The following is a 22044-nucleotide window of genomic DNA, read 5'->3' on the forward strand; positions in this document are numbered from 1 at the left end:
TGACAATGTGAATCCTCCTCCAATTCCAGACGACATTATCCTACCCTTGAAACAACACAACTTCTTATACCTGGCAGGCAATGCCATGAGTGATCCACCACAAAATATGTACAATGAGCTGGACATGACTAAAACATGTATTATAGGTGGTTGATGTATAGGTCTCTCATTACCAATTTCATTTTGTCACCAATTGTGAAAAAGAGCAGCTTTGGTCTTCGAAGAACAGCAATGATGGAGGAAGCAAAGACACCATTAGTGAGGAATGCATCTTGATTGATGGCAACCTCAAGGAAAGGTGTAGTAAGCTGAATAAAATACAAGCACCTTCTGAGAGAAAAGAATATTGGAACTGAGAATGTGCTAGATTAAAATAAAATTTGATCTAATTACAATCAGACCGCTGCTGTGTTTTGTATGTTTGGGTGTATTATCTTGGAGAGTGCCCTCACACTTACTTGAATGTAGACTTTCCAAACTCAGGAGCTCTTAAGTTGTAAGATGCTGCAGAAAAGGTGCCCTGGAAAAGGTCATTAACAAAATAAATCTTTACAAAATTGTGGCATGTTTAGTAGCATAATTTCTTATTCATTTCTCTCGTCTGTACATTAGCTATTACCTATCTTTTTTATATATAGCATCTGCTATCACACACTGCCTGAGAAATTTTGTGCAACAAATCCTGTAATGCTTCTGTTTCATTCTTAATTGTAGGCAAATTTACTTTAACCTAGGCAAATGTACTAGTTAAAATTTATTCTTCCCATGTGACTGACTCCCAACATAACCCTGCCTTCTGTTTCCTCAAGAGCTGCAGCAGAAAATAAACTAAAAGCAATTATATTGCTTCAAGTTAGCTGCCAATGTAGAAAGGTTAAACTTTTTAAATAGAGCTACTTACAGCTGGAATAATTAACCTCCTACTCTCTTACAGACGCAAAGCAATATTGGTATGCTGTGCTTTTCAGCTCCTTCTTAACAAGGACATACAAGGCCCAGTGTTAATTGACATATTAATCAAACAAACATAGGATTTTCATCTTCAACTGACTTGTAAGTGAACCTGACACTCAGAATGCAGAACAATTACACTTCTAGACACAAAGGGAAAAATACCATTCTACATGGTGTAACGTTCCTATCTTTATGGGCAGGATTTTTCCTTTGTCGGGTGGGCGGGCCTGGGAGCAGCTGCAAAACGGACCGCCACTCACGATTGAGCCCCAGCCACGATTACAGGCTGGCTGGCCAATTAACGACCAGCTAGTGTGAAATGCGTGCTGAGAACCTCAGCGCTATTGGGGTGGGGGTACGAGGAGCGCGAGCACTGAAGTCTGCGCATGCATGGGGGAGAGGCACTTAAATCTCCCTGAAGGCACAAAGCTGCCTCAGGAAGTTGAAGAATTTTACAATGAAAAATAAAGCTTTTAAAAATAAGGGAAACATGTCCCCACGTGACTCAGTCACATGAACACGGACACATTAAAAATGGCTTTTAAAAGTTTTATTATTTTTAATTGCTGTTGCCCGTGGATGAGCATTCCTCAAAAATGCAAAGGCCCCCTGGCCTATTCGCCCACCCGCCAAGTGTAAGATTGGATGGGCACCAAAAAAGACAAATCAATTGCTAGTTTAATGGCCTTAATGGGCCCCTTAATTTCCGTGGGCATTCTCCTGACTCTTGTGCGCGCCCGCCGACCAAAATAACTTCGGGACGCTTGCCTGATGTCATTGTGCACTATTTTATTCCCGATCGGGTTGGGAGCATGCCCACCCTGGGATATAAATTCTGCCCTATGAAACTGTGCATCCTCTGACTTAACATGGAAGGGATCACAGAAGCTTCACCAATAAGAGATTAAGTAAATTTATTAAATAATCATCTTTTCTTCCATGTCAAACCCTGGCAATTTTTCATACATGCAATTTTTAATATCATAAAAAAAATCATAGAATGGTTATACAAAGGAGACCATTCAGCTCATCATGTCTGTGTTGGCCCTCTGAAGGAGCAATTCACCTAGTGCCACTCCCCTGCCTTTTCCCCGTGGCAAATTCTTCCCTTTTAGAAAATTATTTAATTCCCTTTTGAAAGCCTCAATTGACCCCATCTCCACCACACTCTCAGGCAGTATGTTGCAGATCCTAACCACCTGCTGCATGAAAGAGCTTTTCTTCATGCCATCATTGCTTCTTTTGCCAATTACCTTAAATCTGTACCGTCTGGTTCTCGATCCTTCCAAGAGTGGGAACAGTTTCTCCCTGTCTAGCATGTTCAGGCTCCTTGTGATTTTGAATGCCTCTATCAAATTTCCTCTCAACCTTCTCTCAGTGTCCAGTTAAACTGGATGCAATACTCCAGTTGGGGCTGAACCAGTGTACAGGTTTAACATAACTTCTTTGCTTTTGCTTTTGCCCCTATTGATACAGCCCAGGATGCTGAATGCTTTATTAACTGCTGTCTTAACCTATCCTGCCATCTACAATGATTTGTGCACAGATACACTCAGTTCCCTCTACTCCTGTACCCTTTATTTCATATTGTCTGCATCCTTCCCACCAAAATGAATCACATCACATTTCTCTGCATTAAATTTTATCTGCTACTTGTCCGTCCATTCTACCAACCTGTCTATGTCCTTTATTAAAGTTTAATAAAGTTCATTAAAGTTTTTACTTTATCATATTTAAATTTCCAAGCTGCCTCTTCAGAGTGTTTGGCTGCCTTCCCACCTTCTAGCCTCAGTGAAAACCAGAAATGGATGGGCTGGAGGCTGGTTTGGGTTGGGAAGCAGATTTTTCAGACTTTAAACCTTCCTCCCCAACACCCGACCCAATCCATCTCTTTTTTTGGTTAAAATTCAGCCCTTTATTGCATAAGGACACAAGTGAGTTGGAGTTAACAGATGTTGGGAAATACAGGATATGCTTAGACTGAGACAATCAGGGGATTGCTTGCACGGAGTGGGAGCTCTAGGGGAGGAAAAAAATCAACTGTAAACCAAAGCTTTTGAGAGATGCTGAAGCCTTTGGCCTGTGTGTCTCATTGTCATTCAGGTTTTCAACTTAACTGCTGTTGGGCAACCCAACATTTTCAAGGAGGCAAGAGCTGGTGTATTCAGGAGGTTAAGTGCCTTTACACCTATCTCGCCCCACTGATCTTCTCCTAAGACTTCCAACACCGTCACAAGGCTTCCAATCTCCCCCATCCCCACCACCAGGCCTCTCATTTGCCCCGTTCCCTTGCCTCTGAACTCTAGTCCACCACAACCAACTCCCACCACTTTCTTATGCCTGAGAAAGCAAGATGGTGAAGGATAGAACTGGAGCCAATCTTCACACCCTTTTCTAAGCAGAGATACACATTTATTTACAGAGATACACATAACAAACATGCACAGCCCACCCAACCAACCACTGTTTCAATCTGTTCTTATTTATAGGATCACGGGTGAATCCTAAAGGCCACTGTCTGCAAACAATTAAATACAATTAATACACAATTCCCAGATTCCTTTCTCTCTCTTTAAATAAAAATTAGGATTAATATGTACAACCAAAATTTCAAAACAAATTAAATCAAAGACTTTCATATTCTGTATAAAGCTTTGGCATACCCTCCTCTAGGACCCCTATCAATTTCTTTGTGCATGCACTTCCTTTTGTAAAACAATCTGACAGTTGATGACTTGCATCCACCCATTTAATTTTAGAGATTTCCTTTCTCTCCAGCATTTGTTTCAACCAGCAAGATCAATCATAACTTTTTCTCACTCGCACTATTTGTAGCATATACATTATCCCACAAGGAACAATTATCTTTGTAACATTCACTATCTTCAGCATGCCAATTGTATAGAATCCCACTTAAAATATTTGGTACAAGGAGCTGGTCTTTCAGCAGCAGAGTGCTTTTAACAACCCTTTATATTTTCATCAACTTCCCAAGCTAAAGGACAACATTTCACATTCTCACTTTTCAGAAATGATATGCAACCGCTGCACTGGAATGTATATCAGGAAGATTAGCATGTGAAGTATCACTAAAAATGAACAGTTTCATGTTCTTTGGGTCACTTAAGGATGGGAACTTAGGTATGCATTTATCCAAGTTTAACTTTCTTAATGATTTATTTGCTCTTAAAACATTCTCTACTTTAGTGTGTCTAATCATTGTACTTAACTCCAACGTATCAAAACCAGCATCTGGTCCATTCTGAGTGCACAACCAGTTCAACTGACCAGTCAGGCTTCATAATTAACATCATCTTTCTGTGATAGCCTGGCATAATTACCCGGGATGAAAATAATACGCTCTAAATAGGATTATTGGTTTAAAGTTATTACAGACCTACTTTGCTTAATATCTAAACCAATATATTTAAAAGCCCTCAAAGCCTGAATTCCAATTTTAAATTCTGCTCCAATCTTATTAATAACACATTTCTCAAAAACTGCAGTAAGAAATCATCAACATGCATCATGAAGATGCCTGAAAGTTTTCCTTTATGACGCCAATGAAACATTTCAGGATCGTCTTTTGGTTGAACATAATGTATTTCCAGCAAAACAGATCTCACTAATAAATGCCAGATCCTGGAGGCATTTTTCAGGCCTTAGATACATTTGTTTAGTTTCCATAGTTTTCCATCTGCACCTGTTAGCCCTCCCCCCTTAAACCAGCTTATATTTCACCCCCTTCCCTATTTTTATTTAGTTCTGTTGAAGGGTCATGAGGACTCGAAACATCAACTTTGCTCTTCTCCGCTGATGCTGCCAGACCTGCTGAGTTTTTCCAGGTATTTCTGTTTTTGTTTTGGATTTCCAGCATCCGCAGTTTTTTGTTTTTATCTCTGTGTTTAATTGACTGCCACTTCTCTTCAAGAAATGCCTACCTTGAAGAAGTTTTGCTCTACTCTCCGTCAGGATTTTCGAATCTCTCTTTTGCCTTGTTCATCTTCATTGCTTTCCATTTCTCTCCTGGTGTTTGACAAAGTGTTTACTAAAACCTGCTTTCACAGCCATATCTCCTTTCTCAGTGACTGTCTCCGTCTCCAGCTTACCCCATGTGGATTTCAACTGAAATTCCATCCCTCATGTTTCAAACCCACCCAGGATTACAGGTATCTCCGGGACGTAAAACGTTTCTTGGACTGCTGTTCCCGTCACATTCTGAGATCCACACTCAGTGCCATGCGCCGCCATATGAACACACTCGACCTCTCCCTCCAGCAGCACCGCCGTACCCTTTTTCAAAGCTGCGTGTGCCCCTAGTTTCATTTTATTCTTCGTCTCATCCGATGCCTCAACAAGAAACTTTTTCTCTTTCTCTCAAGTGCTAAGGAACGCAAACTCCAACAACTCATCGACACCAACACCCATCTAGGACCCTCCACCCCTGCCTGTCCCTCTGTCCCCACCCCATCTTCCAATCCCAGCCCCAGCCGTGTATTCACTATACCCCCTGACCTTCCCCTCTCCGACGGTGAACGTTCAGTGCTCAGTAAAGGACTTAGTTTCAAACCCTTACGCCCTCACCTCAATGAATTTCGGGCTCAGCACAATACTGAACTCTTCTTCCGCCGTCTTCGTCTCCGGGCTCACTTCTTTGGGCAGGAGTCCTCTCCCCGTTCAACGGATCCTTTTACCCACCTCCAATATTCGCCCTCCACCTGGAGCCCTCCCTCTGGATTCTTACCTTCTCTTGATCTTTTCATTGAGAACTGTTGGCGTGACATTAGTCGTCTCAATTTCTGTGCTCCTCTCACCCATTCTAACCTGTCTCTCTCTGAACGTACTGCACTCCATTCTCTCAAGTCCAACCCTAACATTGTCATCAAACCTGCTGACAATGGTGGTGCTGTTGTTGTCTGGCGCACTGACCTCTACCTCGCAGAGGCTGAGCATCAACTCGCAGATACTTCCTCCTACCTCTCCCTGGACCAGGACCCCACCACTGAACATCAAGCCATTGTTTCCAGGACTGTCACTGACCTCATCTCCTCCGGAGATCTTCCTTCCACAGCTTCCAACCTGATAGTCGCCCAACCTCGGACGACCTGCTTCTACCTCCTACCCGAAATCCACAAAGAGGACTGTCCCGGCAGACCGATTGTGTCAGCCTGTTCCTGCCCCACGGAACTCATTTCTCACTATCTTGACTCCCTTCTCTCTCCCCTTGTCCAGTCCCTTCCTGCCAACATCCGTGATTCCTCTGACACCTTACGTCACATCAACAATTTCCAGTTCCCTGGCCCCAACTGCTTCCTCTTCACCATGGACGTCCAATCCCTCTACACCTCCATCCCCCACCAGGATGGTCTGAGGGCCCTCAGCTTCTTCCTCGAACAGAGGCCCGAACAACCCCCATCCACCACTACTCTCCTCCATCTGGCTGAACTTGTTCTCACACTGAACAATTTCTCCTTTAACTCCTCTCACTTCCTCCAAATAAAAGGTGTGGCTATGGGTACCCGCATGGGCCCCAGCTATGCCTGTCTCTTTATGGGGTATGTGGAACATTCCTTGTTCCAGTCCTACTCCGGCCCCCTCCCACACCTCTTTCTCCGGTACATCGATGATTACTTCGGTGCTGCTTCATGCTCTCGTCGGGACCTGGAAAAATTTATTAATTTTGCTTCCAATCTCCACCCCTCCATCATTTTCATGTGGTCCATCTCTGACACTTCCCTTCCCTTCCTTGACCTCTCTGTCTCAATTTCTGGTGAAAGACTGTCCACCAATGTCCATTACAAGCCTACCAACTCCCACAGCTACCTCGACTACAGCTCCTCACACCCTGCTTCCTATAAGGACTCCATCCCATTCTCTCAGTTCCTTCGCTTCCGTTGCATCCGTTCTGATGATGCGACCTTCAAAAACAGTTCCTCTGACATGTCCTCCTTCTTCCTTAACCGAGGTTTTCCACCCAAGGTCGTTGACAGGGCCCTCAACCGTGTCCAGCCCATCTCCCGCGCATCTGCCCTCACGCCTTCTCCTCCCTCCCAGAAACATGATAGGGTCCCCCTTGTCCTCACTTATCATCCCACCAGCCTCCGCATTCAAAGGATCATCTTCCGCCATTTCCACCAACTCCAGCATGATGCCACCACCAAACACATCTTCCCTTCACCCCCCGGCAGCATTCCATAGGATCATTCCCTCTGTGACACCCTGGTCCACTCCTCCATCACCCCCTACTCCTCAACCCCCTCTCTCGGCACCTCCCCATGCAAACGCAGAATATGCAATACCCGCCCTTTCACTTCCTCTCTCCTTACCGTCCAAGGGCCCAAACAGTCCTTTCAAGTGAAGTAGCATTTCACTTGCATTTCCCCCAACTTAATCTACTGCATTCGTTGCTCCCAATGCGGTTTCCTCTACATTGGAGAGAACAAACGCAGACTGGGTGACCGCTTTGCAGAACACCTTCGGTCTGTCCACAAGCATTACCCAGACCTTCCTGTTGCTTGCCATTTTAACACTCCACCCTGCTCTCTTGCCCACATGTCTGTCCTTGGCTTGCTGCATTGTTCCAGTGAAGCTCAACGCAAACTGGAGGAACAGCACCTCATCTGCCGACTAGGCACTTTACAGCCTTCCGGACTGAATATTGAGTTCAACAATTTTAGATCTTGAACTCCCTCCTCCATCCCCACCCCCTTTCTGTTTCTTCTCCCTCCTTTTTGTTTTTTCCAATAATTTATATAGATTTTTCTTTTCCCACCTATTTCCATTATTTTTATATGTATTCCACCCATCGTTTATTTCATCCTACCCCCACTAGAGCTACCTTGCTTGTCCTGCTCTCCACTCTTAATTAGCACATTCTTTTAGATAATATCACCACCTACAACACCTCTTTGTTCTTTTGTCTGTGGCATCTTTTGGTTATCTCCTCCTATCATTGCTTGCTTGTCCCAACAACTCCCCCCCCCCCCAACAAACCAGCTTATATTTCACCCCCTTCCCTATTTTTACTTAGTTCTGTTGAAGGGTCATGAAGACTCGAAACATCAACTTTGCTCTTCTCTGCCGATGCTGTCAGACCTGCTGCGTTTTTCCAGGTATTTCTGTTTTTCTCTTGTGCTTTCATCCTTATTCTGTCCATCTTTAATCCTTCTGTTGTATTGATGCCTGTGTCTAGTATCTGGACTATTTAGAAATCTGAAAATCATTGAGTCTTCTGTTCTTTGTGTCACCGCAGAGTGTCTCCTTTATTCCCTGAAGGCTAACAAAATAACTGTTTCCCCGGGACTTTTTTAAGGCAGCAACAGAGTCTCCTTCTCCAAGAATCAGAGATGGGCAACAAATACTGGCTTTGCCAGTGACACACAAACACACACAGATCCCATGAATGGATAAAGGAAAAAGATAAACCTTTAGGCAACCATTTTCTTCCACCGTGTTATACCCCAGAAAGCCAGGGGGTGATGGATAGAGCTGGAGCCAATCTTTACACATTTTCATATGCATTTACTTACAGAGAGATGCATTACAAACATGCATCTCCTAATCCACCAACCACAGTTTCAGTCTGTTCCCACATACAGGAGCACAAGTGAATCCCAATTATTGGCCATCACTAGAGGGCACATATTTTAAAGTAATTGACAAAAGAACTGGAACACACCGCTTGGAAGAAGATTCAATGGTAACTTTGTAAAAGATATCGATAAAATACTTGAAAAGGGTTATTTTAGAGTTATGGAGAAAGAACAGTGGAGTGAAGCTAATGGATAACATTTTCAAAGGGTCGGCATAAGCATGATAGGCCAAATGTGCTGCATCAAGTTTAACTCAATTAAATGCTTTCTGAGCTAATATGTTTTTCCACATAATTTAAAAGCTCGCTAGAGAACGCATTTTAGAAAATTTCACATGTAACCTTTTAGGTGTTTTATTTTTACTTTAGAGTGTTGGAGCTGAGCTGACAGACACACACAGAACTGACAGAAAGATAGAGAGACAATTCATCCCCCGAGTTTCCATTGTTTATATTTTGTTTATATATCCCAGGGCCCCAACTAAATATAATCAAACTCCAGGATCATGCATCCCATGCTGCTAAACCAGATGATTCCCATATGCGCTGCTAAAGTCCAACATTATACCCTCAGTACTAGCAAAAATCTCAGAATACCATGTTGTTAATAAGATCCAAGTCAGTTGGTGAAGTTGAAACCAAGGGCAGGATATTGAGGTCGATGAGCGGGGGTGGGGCCCGCTTGCTGACATGTTAAATGATGCGGGATGGCGTCGGGCGGAACTCCCGACGTCACCCCGTGTGATTTCAATTTTCAGGTCGGTAGGGGCGCAGCCGAATCAGCTGTGCGCCCGCCGGCCTGTCAACGGCAAATTGAGGCCATTTAAAAAGTAATTGAACTTGTTAAAGGACCTGCCCATCCAACCTTAAGGTTGGCGGGCAAGCCGGGAGCCCTGGCAGGCTTCAGAAAAAGCACGAAACCTCATCCACGGGCAGGATGAGCTTTCATGAGCGTTTTTAAAAATTTAATGAAAGTTTAATTAAAAGTGAAGGACATGTCCCAACTCATGTGACAGTGTCAAATGAGGGACCATGTAAGGAAAATTTTATTTTTCTATATTTAGCATTTTTGAATTTGGCACCAATCTCCCTGAGGGAGCACTTAGCCTCAGGGAGATGAATGCGCTCTTTAGTGTGCATGCGTGAAAAAGCGCACTCTCAGTTTAGGGAATACACCCCACACAGGGAGCCGGATGTTACGCTGGGTGGGCCTTAATTGGCCCGCCCACATAAAACTGCGGGGCGCTGATCAGAGGCATGCCCACATGTATCAGCTCCTGAACTTCCCCCCCAACAGGGGGAAAATTCTGCCCCAAGACACAGAGCTTTTCTTTACTGAGAGTTTATTGACTTGGTCAGTCTCACAGCTCCCCTCCCACACTCCCAATGTATCAGCTATCCCCTATTTATCTGTACTCAAAGACAATTAATACGCATCGCCTGTTTCTCTTAACCTTAACAATGTAATTGACAAGACATTAACACTGTACAACGGCACAATTTGATTTATTCAGTCAACTAAATCAAAGGCCCAGATGATACATTGTACATTACATGGAGTAGCAGACATGTTGTTATAAAACAGAGTACTAACCCAGTATGCACTATAATTCCTGGGGAGGCCTTTTGGGAGGAGTTCCTCCTACTACCACCTCACCCCACTTTCTTGTGGGTAACAAATGCTACAAATCCTCAATACCCCACAACAGTACTGTCAAACTTTAAGATTCATATCCTTGAATCCTTCCTCTTCACTTCCCCACAGGTACTACTAAATGCTTAGACTACATGCCAAATGCTGTCAAACTCCATGCGCCCTCTCCATGGTGCTACTAAATGTCTCAACCCTAGCACATCACGCTTACCACCTTGGTGCATATACTGAGCTTTCTTCCTCTTCTTTCTTCCCACACCTACTGGTGCATGAGGCAGCCAAAGCACGTGCTTACATCTGTTCCCATAACTAGTTTTCCCTGGAATAGGTTGCTAGATTGTCACCAGAGGCTATTGTTTGACGGGCACCACTCTACATCAAGCATGGCTGACCAGGAGATTCTCCCTATCACTTGTCGGACACCAGTCCATATCAAGCATGGGAGACTCTCCCACTCTTACCGTCTGCCAAAGGTGTATTGGAATGATTTATAGGTTGATAATTAACTTGTTTGGATATGTTATGAACACACCTTCCGTGAGTAGTGAGTCCTGGAATCGGCCTCAAACCCAGAGTTTCTGGCTCAGAGGTACGGACACTCCCTAGTGCACCACAAGACCTCCTGGGCTTTAAATTATGGTTAGAAAGTAATAATCAAGGCCACTGATACTGCTTTCAAAGAAAAATTGAAAGAATTGGGAAACTCACTGGTAAGAATCTCAGTATACACTTTTTCTTGTGCAGTAAGAACTTACACCTGCCCATAGGCTGCACCCTTTCCCATAATCTAGTGCCAAGAGTGTTAACAAATTGTGGGCAGATGTCATCTATGATATTGATGAGGTGCCCACCACAGATGGGGATGGGTTGGTATAATTTGCTGATGCACAGTGTCACAGCACAAATAAGTACACAGTCCACTGGGAAGTTCAAAAAGTATTACGATTATCCAGCTCTTATCCCCCATTTTTGATAACTAAATTGATTGCTCTGCAACCATTTGCTTGCCAAAAGCAGCCTTTTAAATTGAGTAAACTGGATGCCTCAAATGAACAGACATCTCTTTTTAGCATCATTGCAGGTGAAGATACACTTCACTCAATTGCATGTCACAATGATACATCCATATATAAGGGGTACATTATGTGACCACCTCCACTTCTGCAGAACTTTTTATTGGCAGAAAAAGAGACAAGGACCTGTTTATGTCCCAAATTCCATCTGGCCTTCTCATTTTGTGCCACTTCACTTCCTAGGGCTAGTATGTCTACCAAGCATTTTGTCTGCCACATGTTGACCATCATATTTGCACTTCATTTCATTCAAATTTCATATTCATAAAATAGTGATGAATCAAGGCTATACAGGCCGGGAGAGTGCCACTCAGCAAGAGGTAGCTGGAATCAGAGCCACTAATCATGAAGGTTAAAAAGCGATAAATCAGAAAAGGGCAGTGGGCAACAGTTGTCAGCATAAAAAGGTAAATTAATCAAGTCATTCACTTTTGGTCACCCACCTTGGGTCTCCACTGAGCTAAACACTTTTGACCAAAAAAACCGTTTTGTAGCATACTAAAACAAGACCATTAAATGTATTGATATAGTCTCAGTTTCTGTGTTAGAAATGCCCTGTAACCCTATTATTTGTTGGAGGATGGTTTCTGTATGAAAAACCTGAGCTTTAAGTTCAGTCAGGTTCCCAGCCCCAGCACTGAAATGAGGCCTATAATTCCCAGCATGTACTGTTTTCACAACTGTTAGAAATATTATGAATGAAAGCAAAACTTATCTTTCATAAAGTATGCCAAGACATGCAACAGTAAGGCCTACCTTCCTATTGGAGAAGTAGTGAGGATAATTTTTTTTTTTAGGATTAACTGGAATTTGTTTCCTTCATAAATAAAGAAGATATACAATTCTAAATCAGCTATAATGTCAGTGGCTCCCACTAAAAAGATACGCAATACTTAATCTCCAATTGGTAGATTCAGCTGTTTTCCTAAAATACAGCTAACTAATCAACCATTTTGAAACTGGGGCACAAATGAGTAAAATGGATTCCTGATTGCCTGGAAACTATTTCCCAAGGCTATTTTTTTCTTCCAGCCAGAACTTTGTTCCTTAATTTGACCATTTTTAGAGAATCTAGGCTAAATTTCTGATCTCTTCTGCTGGCTAACTTAAGCTACCTATGATATAGCCCACCTGATGCCATTTTAAAACACAACTGATCTGAATTAAACATGTAAGTGCACTCCAATATTTTTTCTTACTTAGCCTGAAATAATAAATTGTCACCTATCTTTAGCCTCCTGAATTTATTTGTTTGTGATTAATCCTCCCATACCCAATTTGCCAGCTTGAGCTATGAATTCAGCTCAACATTTTGTGTTTCTCCTCAACACTTTTTCACAAATGTAATTTGAGTTGCAGAAAGAATTTGGTTTGAATAGTGTCAAAATCTGGTTCAAAAATATCTGTTGGAAAGTCATCAGATTTCTAGTTAGGCTGATTCTGAATATTAAACAGAACAAGGGGAGGTGGTGGCATACTGGTATTGTCATTGGGCTGTTAATCTCGAGACCCAGGGTAATGCTCTGGGGACCTGGGTTGGAACCCCAGCACGGTAGATGGTGGAACTTGAATTCAGAAAAAATCTGAAATTAAAAGTCTGATGATGAACATGAAACCATTGCCGATTGTCATAAAAGCCCATCTGATTCACTAATGAACTTTAACCCAGCCAGTGACACCCATATCTCAAGAACAAAAAAAGGTATCTGTAATTCATTTTAATAAGCTGAACAAAATAGTTGTTTTAGTTAAAAATATAAACCAGTTCAACCTGAGGTCAGCAAAGAGGAGCTGGAACTGAACTAGGTTCAGCTCGGACCACGAATATTTAAGGTTTTCGAAGGACATTCTAAGATATCATCCAAAACCAACATAGCATTTTGTCTTGGTCAAGATGCCAGTGAAGGGTTTCCCTACACTACAGTGCACCATTGCTCTCTGCCCAAAGATGAGTAAATTTGACAGATGGTTACTGCAACTTAACACATAGTAGACAGATCCACTGTGGGGCATCTGGCAGTGATTCCAGATCTTAATGAGGGATTGAGGATCAGCATCTCTCTAAACAATATGCTAAGCATAATTTGCCCAAACTATAGTATTATTAGGAATGAACCTAACCAAGCCATCCACTTTCCTGTAATACTTACATGTTTCAAACTTTTATGGCAAAAACATAGTTGACTCATTTTTGTGAATAATAGCTAGAATTGTAATTATTCACTAGATCAATTGAATGAAAAGGGTTAAATTCCCATTGGGCAGGGACTGTGCACCCAATGAGAGCATTGCCTGCCCAAGTTGAGCTGCAATTAATATTAGTATTTCACATTGGCGGTGTCTAACATCCACTTTCAGGAAAGATCTGGCACTGGCAGCTGGGAAGAGAGCAGCATGAGCAAAAAATCCCTCCGAATAAATATTATGAAGATCAAATGTACTGTCTTCAGTATCCAACACAAAGTCTATTCCCTAGTCATCTACCCTATCTCTCTCCTTGACCACCATCTGCGGCTGAACCAGATTGGTATCAACTTTGGTGTCATACCTGACCAGGCGATGAGCTTACGGCCACATATCTCCAACATCACTAAGACTACCTATTTCCAACTCCATAACATCATCTGACCCCACACCTGCTTCAGCTCACCTGCTGTTGAAACCCCCTATCATTCTTGCCCTTGTTACTGCTAGACTTGACTACTCCAATGCAATCCTGCTTGGCTTCCTCCATTCTGCCTCTGTAGACAAACTCATTCAAAACTCATGTCCTAACTTGCACCAAGTAATGATCACCAATCACTCCTGAGCTGACTTATATTTGTTCCCAGTTAGCGATGCCTCAATTTTAAAAAAATATATCCTTGTTTTCAAGTCCCTCTATGGTCTTGCCTCTCCCTTTCTTGTAATCTCCTTCAGCCTTACAATCCTGCTATATACTTGCATCCCGCCAATTCAGCTCTCTTGAGCCTATGCAATTTTAATCCCTCCACCATTGGTAGTTGTGCCTTCAGCTGTCTAGGCTTTAAGGTCTGGAATTCCCTCCCTATATCTCTCTGACTCTCTTCCCTTTCATCAATAGTAGGGAAAATGCTAGAATCTATTGTTAGGGATCTGGTAACAGAGCACTTAGAAAATAATATGATTAGGCAGAGTCAATGTGGATTTATGAAAAAAAAAATCTTGTTTGACAAATTTGTTATGAGTTTTTTGAGGGTGTAACTAGCAGGATGAATAAAGGGGGACCAGTGAATGTAGCATATTTGGATTTTCAAAAAACATTTGATAAAGGCCAATCAAGAGCATATTATTCAAAATTAGGGCACCCGGGATTGGGAGTAATATATTAGTATAGATGGGGATTGGTTAATGGACAGAAAACAGAGAATAGGAATAAATTAGACATTTTCATGTTGGCAGGCCATAACTAGTAGGGTACCCCCAATATTAGTGCTTGGGTCTCAGTGATTTACAATCTATATCAATGAATTAAATGACTGGAGTGAGTGCAATGTGTCCAAGTTTACAGGTGATACAAAGTTCGGTGGTAAAGTAGGCCTCAAGTCAGAAGCAAAGAAGCTGCAAAGGGACATAGACAGGTTAAAGCAAGAACATGGCAAATAGATATAATGTGTTAAGTGTGAGTTAACCACTTTGGGAGGCAAAATAGAAAAGTAGAGTATTTTTTTAAAATGGGGAGAGACTGGAAAATATTGGGATTTGGAGGAACCTGCACTTGAATCACAGAAAATTGACATTCAGGTAGAGCAAGCGATTAGGAAAGTAAATGGCCTTTATTACAAATGGATTGGAATAATAGAGTATTGGAACTATACAATGCCTTGGTGAACAGTTATTTTCAAGACCTAAAAAAGTATTGACCAACCTTGGAAGGAATGCAACAAAAGACCCTAAAATGTGTCCCAGTGCAAGGAGGGGCTTGTCGTGTGCAATGAGATTGAGTAAACTGGTCTTATATTCCTTGGAATTTAGAAGAATACGAGATGATTTCATTGGAACATATAAAATTCTTAATGGTTTTGATTTGGTAGATGCTGGGAGGATATTTATCCTGGCTGAGGAGTCTAGAACTAGGGGTCACAGTCTCAGAATAAGGGGTTGGGCATTTGGGATCGAGATGAAGAGAAACTTCTTCATGCAGAGTAGTGAATCTTTGAAATTCTCCACTCCAGAGGGCTGTGAATGCCTCAACCATCAAATATATTCAAGACAAGGATTGTTAAGACTTTTGGTATCTAAAGATTTTTGAATCGTGAGGGAATTAAGGCTTATGGAGTAAGGGCAGGAAAGTGGAATTGAGGTGGAAAGTCAGTTGTGATTGTATTTAACGATGGAGCAGTCTGGAAGGGCCAAGTGATCTACTGCAGCTCCTATTTCTTATTTTCCTCTTTTCTCCTTTAAGATACTCCTTAAAACCTACTTCTTCGATGAAGCTTTTGCTTATCTCCGACCTTTTGTAGCTCAATGTCAAATTGATCCTGTAAATCACCTTGGAACGGTTTGTTACGTTAGAGGCATTATATGAATGTAAGTTGTTGTTCCCCCTCTGGAATTCTCTCCCTAAACCTTTCTGCCTCTCCTTCTCCTTTAAGATGCTCCAGTAAACATGTTCTCTTCTGCCCTAACATCACCTCACATGGCTCAGTGTCAAATGTGGTTTGATAATACTCCTGTGAAGTGCCTTGGGGCATTTTATTATGTGAGAAGTGCTGTATAGATACACGTTGTTGGTGTTGTTGAAAAGTACTGTAAAAGATTAGCTATAGGCTCCAGAAATTTCTAGCTGCTGCTGAAGAATATTAACCAGAAATTCAAAAATCCCAAAGATCTAGTGGATGCTGTAAAAATTTGCAATCACTAAGGAAGTTGGACATCCTCTTCAGTTTACTGCCTGACCATAACAGCCACCAATCTGAGGGAAGAGTCTAGGACAATGCCAGTTTCTTTAAGTGTCCCTTTGTCTGGGCATCCCTGTTCTGCAAAGAGAGAGTATTGAGGTGGGAGGCCAAAAATAGCCCCTTCTGCCTTATAGAAAATTGAATACTTCACCCGTGACCATGGACTTCACAGGTCCAGTTTTACCTCTCAGTGAATGCAGATTTCCTTCCCTGAAGGAAAATAGTGAACTGGGTGGGTTTTTATGACAATTAATGGTAGTTTCATGGTCACCATTACTGAGATTAGCTTTCAATTCCAGATTTTTTATTAATTAATTGAATTTAAATTCCACAAGCTGCCATATGGAATTTGAACCCATGCCCCCAGAGCATAAACCTGTGCTGTTAGATTACTAGCACAGTGACATTACCACCACACCACCACCTCCCCTTAGTGCTAATACTTAGGTTTATCAATTCAACTTGAGCACTAACATAAAGCAGACGATACTGAAATCAGACAAAGTGCAAAATGAGCTGCCGATTCATTATTGCATGTTCTATGCTACCAACCAAGACAAACTTATATGTCCTAACATCTAGGCAAACTTAACAAAAATAGCCACTGAAGTCAGAAGGCAGAGGATTGCTGGTAATGATGGACCCACACCATAGCAAAAACCAAAGACTTCAAGGATTAAGGGGCAATAGCTGGAGGGAAAATAGATTTAAAGAAATGCACTAATGGTGAAGAAATTCTGGGCAGATGGCTTGAGGGATACATGAACAGAACCTGATATTTGGACGAATAAAAATCATTTTCAAGCATTGCTGATTCTGGTGTATATTGAGAATAAAACTGCTTCTCTGAAAACAATATATCATGGATGCTTGGAGGATTCTAATTTTCCATTTTTATATGATGTGAGTTTCTTGGCTTTTTATATTTTGTTAATAAAACAATAGGTCCTGCTCCTTTGAACTTTTCTGCTTCTCCCACTGTAGCTCCAAATACATTGTCCTGCACAAAGTCCACTAGTGGCTCACGGTAACATTCACGCCTCTGACTCAAAGCACTTGGGTTTGAGCTCGACTTCAATGAGGTCGGGTAAGCATAGACCGGAGCCTTGAATACTGGATTGGTATCCTATCAGGGTAGTGTTGCAGATGGATGCTGGTTGTACGTCTTCTCCCTTGGTATAGAGTAGGTGGCTCTTTAATTTTGGTTGCAGCCCAACTAGGAGAAGTTATGCCAAAGATAAAAAGTGTAAGGAAGGTAATGGGAAACAGTTGGGACACCCTAAAGAGTTATATGTTGGACATCTTGGGGAGGGGTAAGGGTTAACAATCAAACTCCTTTGTATACAAACTTCATGTTGCCTGCTAATTTAAATGATTGTAGTGTGCAGCCAGCACTAAGTACACGGCTGAGTGGCTGCATGATTGTGCAGGGGGTACAAAATCGTGAGAGGTTAACGCAAGTTCAAGCTCACCTTAAAACAAGCCTGTACCTTTAAAGGGAAGATGCATTTTGGCTGGAGCATTGTGACTGACTTTGAGAGAAAGACGTAAGAATCACACAGCAAGACAGAGAGGTGGCTTTTTTCAATGTTACCCTGGAGGCCTTACTCAAGAGCTGGAGGGTTGTTGAGATCTCATTCATCCACGGGGGCTAGGAGGCCCTCCAGGCAGACACGGTGAAGATAGTGGGACCAGATAACCATGGCGGTCAGTGCCGGGAGTAAGCCCAGAGGACCTGGATGCAATGCCACAAGAAGTTAACTGCCATTTGGAAGGACTTGCGAGAACAAGGATTTTAAATGAGGGGCATGAAGGGTGGAACAAAGTGAGGTGGTCAAAGGAGGAGAAGTTGCCAGAAGATTAGGGAGACCAAGGTGTGATTTTTGAGATAACAGCTACATCACCTCTGCAATAGTCTGAGGAGGTTGTACATGGAAAATATAGCCAGGCAGGGAAGCTTCATCCAGGAGATTGGTATCAGCTTCCCTGCCAAGGTTATGATGTTTATTATGATCAGCCACAGTTAAGTCATAGATAGCTAGGATTTTATTCACAACTGAACACACATTCTGGAGGGAGATGTGGAGACTGGCGATGATAGTCGAGCCATAGGGTCAAAGCTGGGTTTGGTGAGAAGGAGGAATGTAATCCCTGCAGGTGTGCAGACCTAGAAGAGAGTAGGATGTGTCAGTTGGGGTTGCTGTTCATTCAAAGGCAATGACTGCCTCAGTGAGTGTTTTGAGGATGCCAAGAGAAGCAAAGAGGGAAGCTGTTTGCTTATCCAAGAGGAAGTAAAACCTGGGATGGCGGCAGGAGAGTAGGAAAGATGACGAGTGCTGAAGATTTGTGAGGGTAGATTATTTGAAGATGGAGAAAAAAGAGAACATGATGATGAGAAGGGTAAAGAGAAACGAGGGAAAAGGGAGTGCAACAATGAAATGGAAGTGATGGGCATGAGTCAGACACAATGGGCTGAATGGCCTCCTTCTGGACCGTAACAATTCTGAGTCCAAAGTGGGAGTCAAAGCATGCCTGAGAATGGACATGGGAAAAACTACACTATGTAGGCAGCATGGTCAGATGCAAGATTAAAATAGTTATGCTTTGAAATGCATAGCAAGGAATGGAGAGGAAATAACACATGGGAAAACTAGATTTAAAGTCGGAGGAAGATAAAGTGGGTGCAGGTTGGGTGAAATCAACAGCAAAGTGATATCCAGGTGCTGAAACATTTAACTGAGATCAGAGGTTACCCAGCTGGCAGAACATTGAGGTGTGGAATTTCCCAAAATATTTTCTGTGGCCATATTAAAATGGTTGTTGATGGTGCCCAGACTTTCACATGAAGAGAAGACAGGCACTGGTCCCTGTCGATGAATCCCCCGGGAATCAAGTAAAAAGGTGCTATTTCTTCAATCATCAAAACTGAGCATCAAGAATCATCTTAGCAGAACCTCAGACTGCCCACATGCAAGTTCAGCTTGCGACCATGCAAGCTCACACTGCTGCCATCATAGCTGCAGATGCGAGCAGTGCTGAAAGGGGGTTATGGGTTGTCTTAGCAGGCTGGCAATCTAGCCTTCAATACATTACTAGGAATACTGAGGCACTGCCCCAGGGAGTTGATCCGTGCAGTTTGAACGTGCTGTCCTCTCCCAGGATGCCAGGATTCATCCTCTCACCCCTGCTACTCCCCCCAGTGCCCTTGATGTTACACTGCCGCCCATGCCGAGATGGTGCAAATCTGGGCCTCCTAGGACCAGAGCTGCTCGAGGTCACCTACAAAGTCATCTGCAGTCTCTCCCTACTGAAAGTCAGTAGCCTTCCAACATTCATGCTGCATTCAGTCGAGTAGCACTGCATAGGAGCACTAGGACAAATAAAAGCACACTGAGTCCATGGATCAACCCTGGTTCAATGCAGGAGGACATGCCAGAAACGGCACCAGGCATGCCTAAAAATGAGGTGTCAACCTGGTGAAGCTAACAACACAGGACTACTGGCATGCCAAACAACAGAAGCAAAATGTGATAGACAGAACTAAGCAATCCCACAACCAACGGATCAGATCTAACTTTTAGTCCTGCTACAACCAGTCGTGAGTGGAGGTGCATAGCTAAACAACCAACTGGAGGAGGCTCCACAAATATTCCCATCCTCAAGGATGGGGGAGGCCAACACATCAGTGCAAAGGACAAGGCTGAAGTGTTTGCAACCACCTTCAGCCAGAAGTGCCGAGTGGGTAATCCATCTCGGCCTACTCCTGAGGCCCCAGCATCAAAGATGCCAGTCTTCAGCCAATTCGATTCACTCCATGTGGTATCAAGAAATGGCTGAAGAGCACTTGATACTGCAAAGGCTATGGGCTCTGACAATATTCCGGCAATTGTACTGAAGGCTTGTGTTCCTGAACTTGCCACGCCCTAGCCAAGCTGTTCTAGTACAGCTACAACATTGGCATCTACCCGACAATGTGCAAAATTGCCTAGCTATGTCCTATCCACAAAAATCAGAACAAAACCAACACAACCAATAATCACCCCATCAGTCTACTCTCAATCATCAGCAAAGTGATGGAAAGTGTTGCCGATAGTGTGATCAAGCAACACTTACTCAGCAATAACCTGCTCACTGATGCTCAGTTTGGGTTCTGCTGAGGCCACTCAGCTCCGATATTATTACTGCCTTGGTCCCAACATGGACAAAAAAGCTGAACTCAAGAGGTGAGGTGAGAGCGACTGCCCTTGACGTCAAGGCAGCATTTGACCCAATGTGACATTAAGGAGCCCTAACAAAATTGGAGTCAGTGGGAATCGGGGGAAAACTCTCTACTGATTGGAGTCATACCTAGCACAAAGAAAGATGGTTGTGGTTGTTGGAGGTCAATCATTTCAGTCCCAGGACATGTGTGCAGGAGTTCCTCAGGTTAGTGACCTAGGCACTTCAGAGGCTTCATCAATGGCCTTCCCTCCAACATGAGGTCAGAAGTGGGGATATTTGCTGATGATTGCACAATGTTCAGCTCCTTTTGTGACTCCTCAGATACCGAAGCAGTCCGTGTCCATATGCAGAAAGACCTGGACAACATTTAGGCTTAGACAGACAAGTCACAAGTAACATTCATGTCACAAAACTGCCAGGTAATGGCCATCTCAAACAAGAGACAATCTAACCATCTCCTCTTGACATTCAATGGCTTTAACATTACTGAATCTCTCACTATCAACATCCTAGGGTTTACCATTGACCAGAAACTTAACTGGACCAGTCATATAAATACTATGACTAAAAGAGCAAGTCAAAGGCTAGGAATTCTGTGGCAAATAACTCATCTCCCGACTCGCCAAAGGCTGTGCACCATCTACAAGGCACAAGTCAGGAGTGAGATGGAATACTCTCCACTTGTCTGGATGAGTGCAGCTCCAACAATGCTCAAGATGCTCAACACCATCCAGGACAAAGCAGCCCACTTGATTGGCACTCCATCCACAAACATTCACTCCCTCCACCACCAATGCACAGTGGCAGCAGTGTGTACCATTTACAAGATGCACTGCAGTACGTCATGAAGGCTCCTTCAACAGCTCCGTGCATACATGTGACTTCCACCACCCAGAAGGACAAGGGCAGCAGATGCAACTGGAAGGTATGCTCAAAGCCATTGCTTGGAATTATATCACTATCCCTTCACTGTCGCTGGGTCAAAATCCTGGAACTCCCTCCCTAACAGCACTGTGAATGTACCTACACTTCATGGGACTGCAGCGGTTTAAGAAGGCAGCTCATCATCACCTTCTCAAGGGCAATTAGGGATGGACAATAAATGCTGGCCCAGCCAGTGAAGCCCACATCCCTTGAAAGAATAAATAAATCAAAGATAAGCCCTCAGGAAACGCACAAGTGTAATTGATGGATGTTTGTAAGCAAATTGGCATGGTTTGATTTATAAATGTGGTTTGAATGTTTATTTTGTGCAAGCTTTTATTTCTGCATTATGTCTAAAGGAACACTGTGATGGTCAGTAACACAGGAAAGGCAGGGTATGGGACTGTGTGTGAATTGGGTTTGCATTACACGTCTCGCAGTCAGGTGAGATAATGACAGACAGCCGGCCAGAAAGTGGCTAAACTGTATAAGAGTCATATTGGAGTCAAAACGTTAACTTTGTTTCTCCCTCCTGCTGAGTTTTGCCAGCATTTCTATGTTTATTTCAGAAAGTGACAGGGTTGGCTGCCTCCTTCTTTCCTCCTCCCTCATCTCAGCTGGTCACCGAATAGCTGGCTTTCCCCTCATGATGTTGCAGCACGTAGCTGGCCACCACAAATATTGACATGTGCTCTGCCGAGCAATGCC

The 22044-nt window shown here is 43.0% G+C and overlaps 1 protein-coding gene across 1 annotated transcript in view; it reads right to left on the reverse strand.

The window, feature by feature from the left end:
* Window positions 1-22044, reverse strand: part of stpg4 (sperm-tail PG-rich repeat containing 4) — a 79915-nt gene that overhangs the window by 43107 nt on the left and 14764 nt on the right. The window contains exons 4-5 of the mRNA XM_041207427.1: window positions 459-520; window positions 174-330 (exon numbers count right to left, since the gene is read on the reverse strand). Coding sequence (XP_041063361.1) covers window positions 174-330; window positions 459-520 — 219 coding nt within the window. The remainder of the gene's footprint in view (window positions 1-173; window positions 331-458; window positions 521-22044) is intronic.

Source organism: Carcharodon carcharias, chromosome 2 (genome assembly GCF_017639515.1).
Source record: "Carcharodon carcharias isolate sCarCar2 chromosome 2, sCarCar2.pri, whole genome shotgun sequence".
Lineage (NCBI taxonomy): Eukaryota > Metazoa > Chordata > Chondrichthyes > Lamniformes > Lamnidae > Carcharodon > Carcharodon carcharias.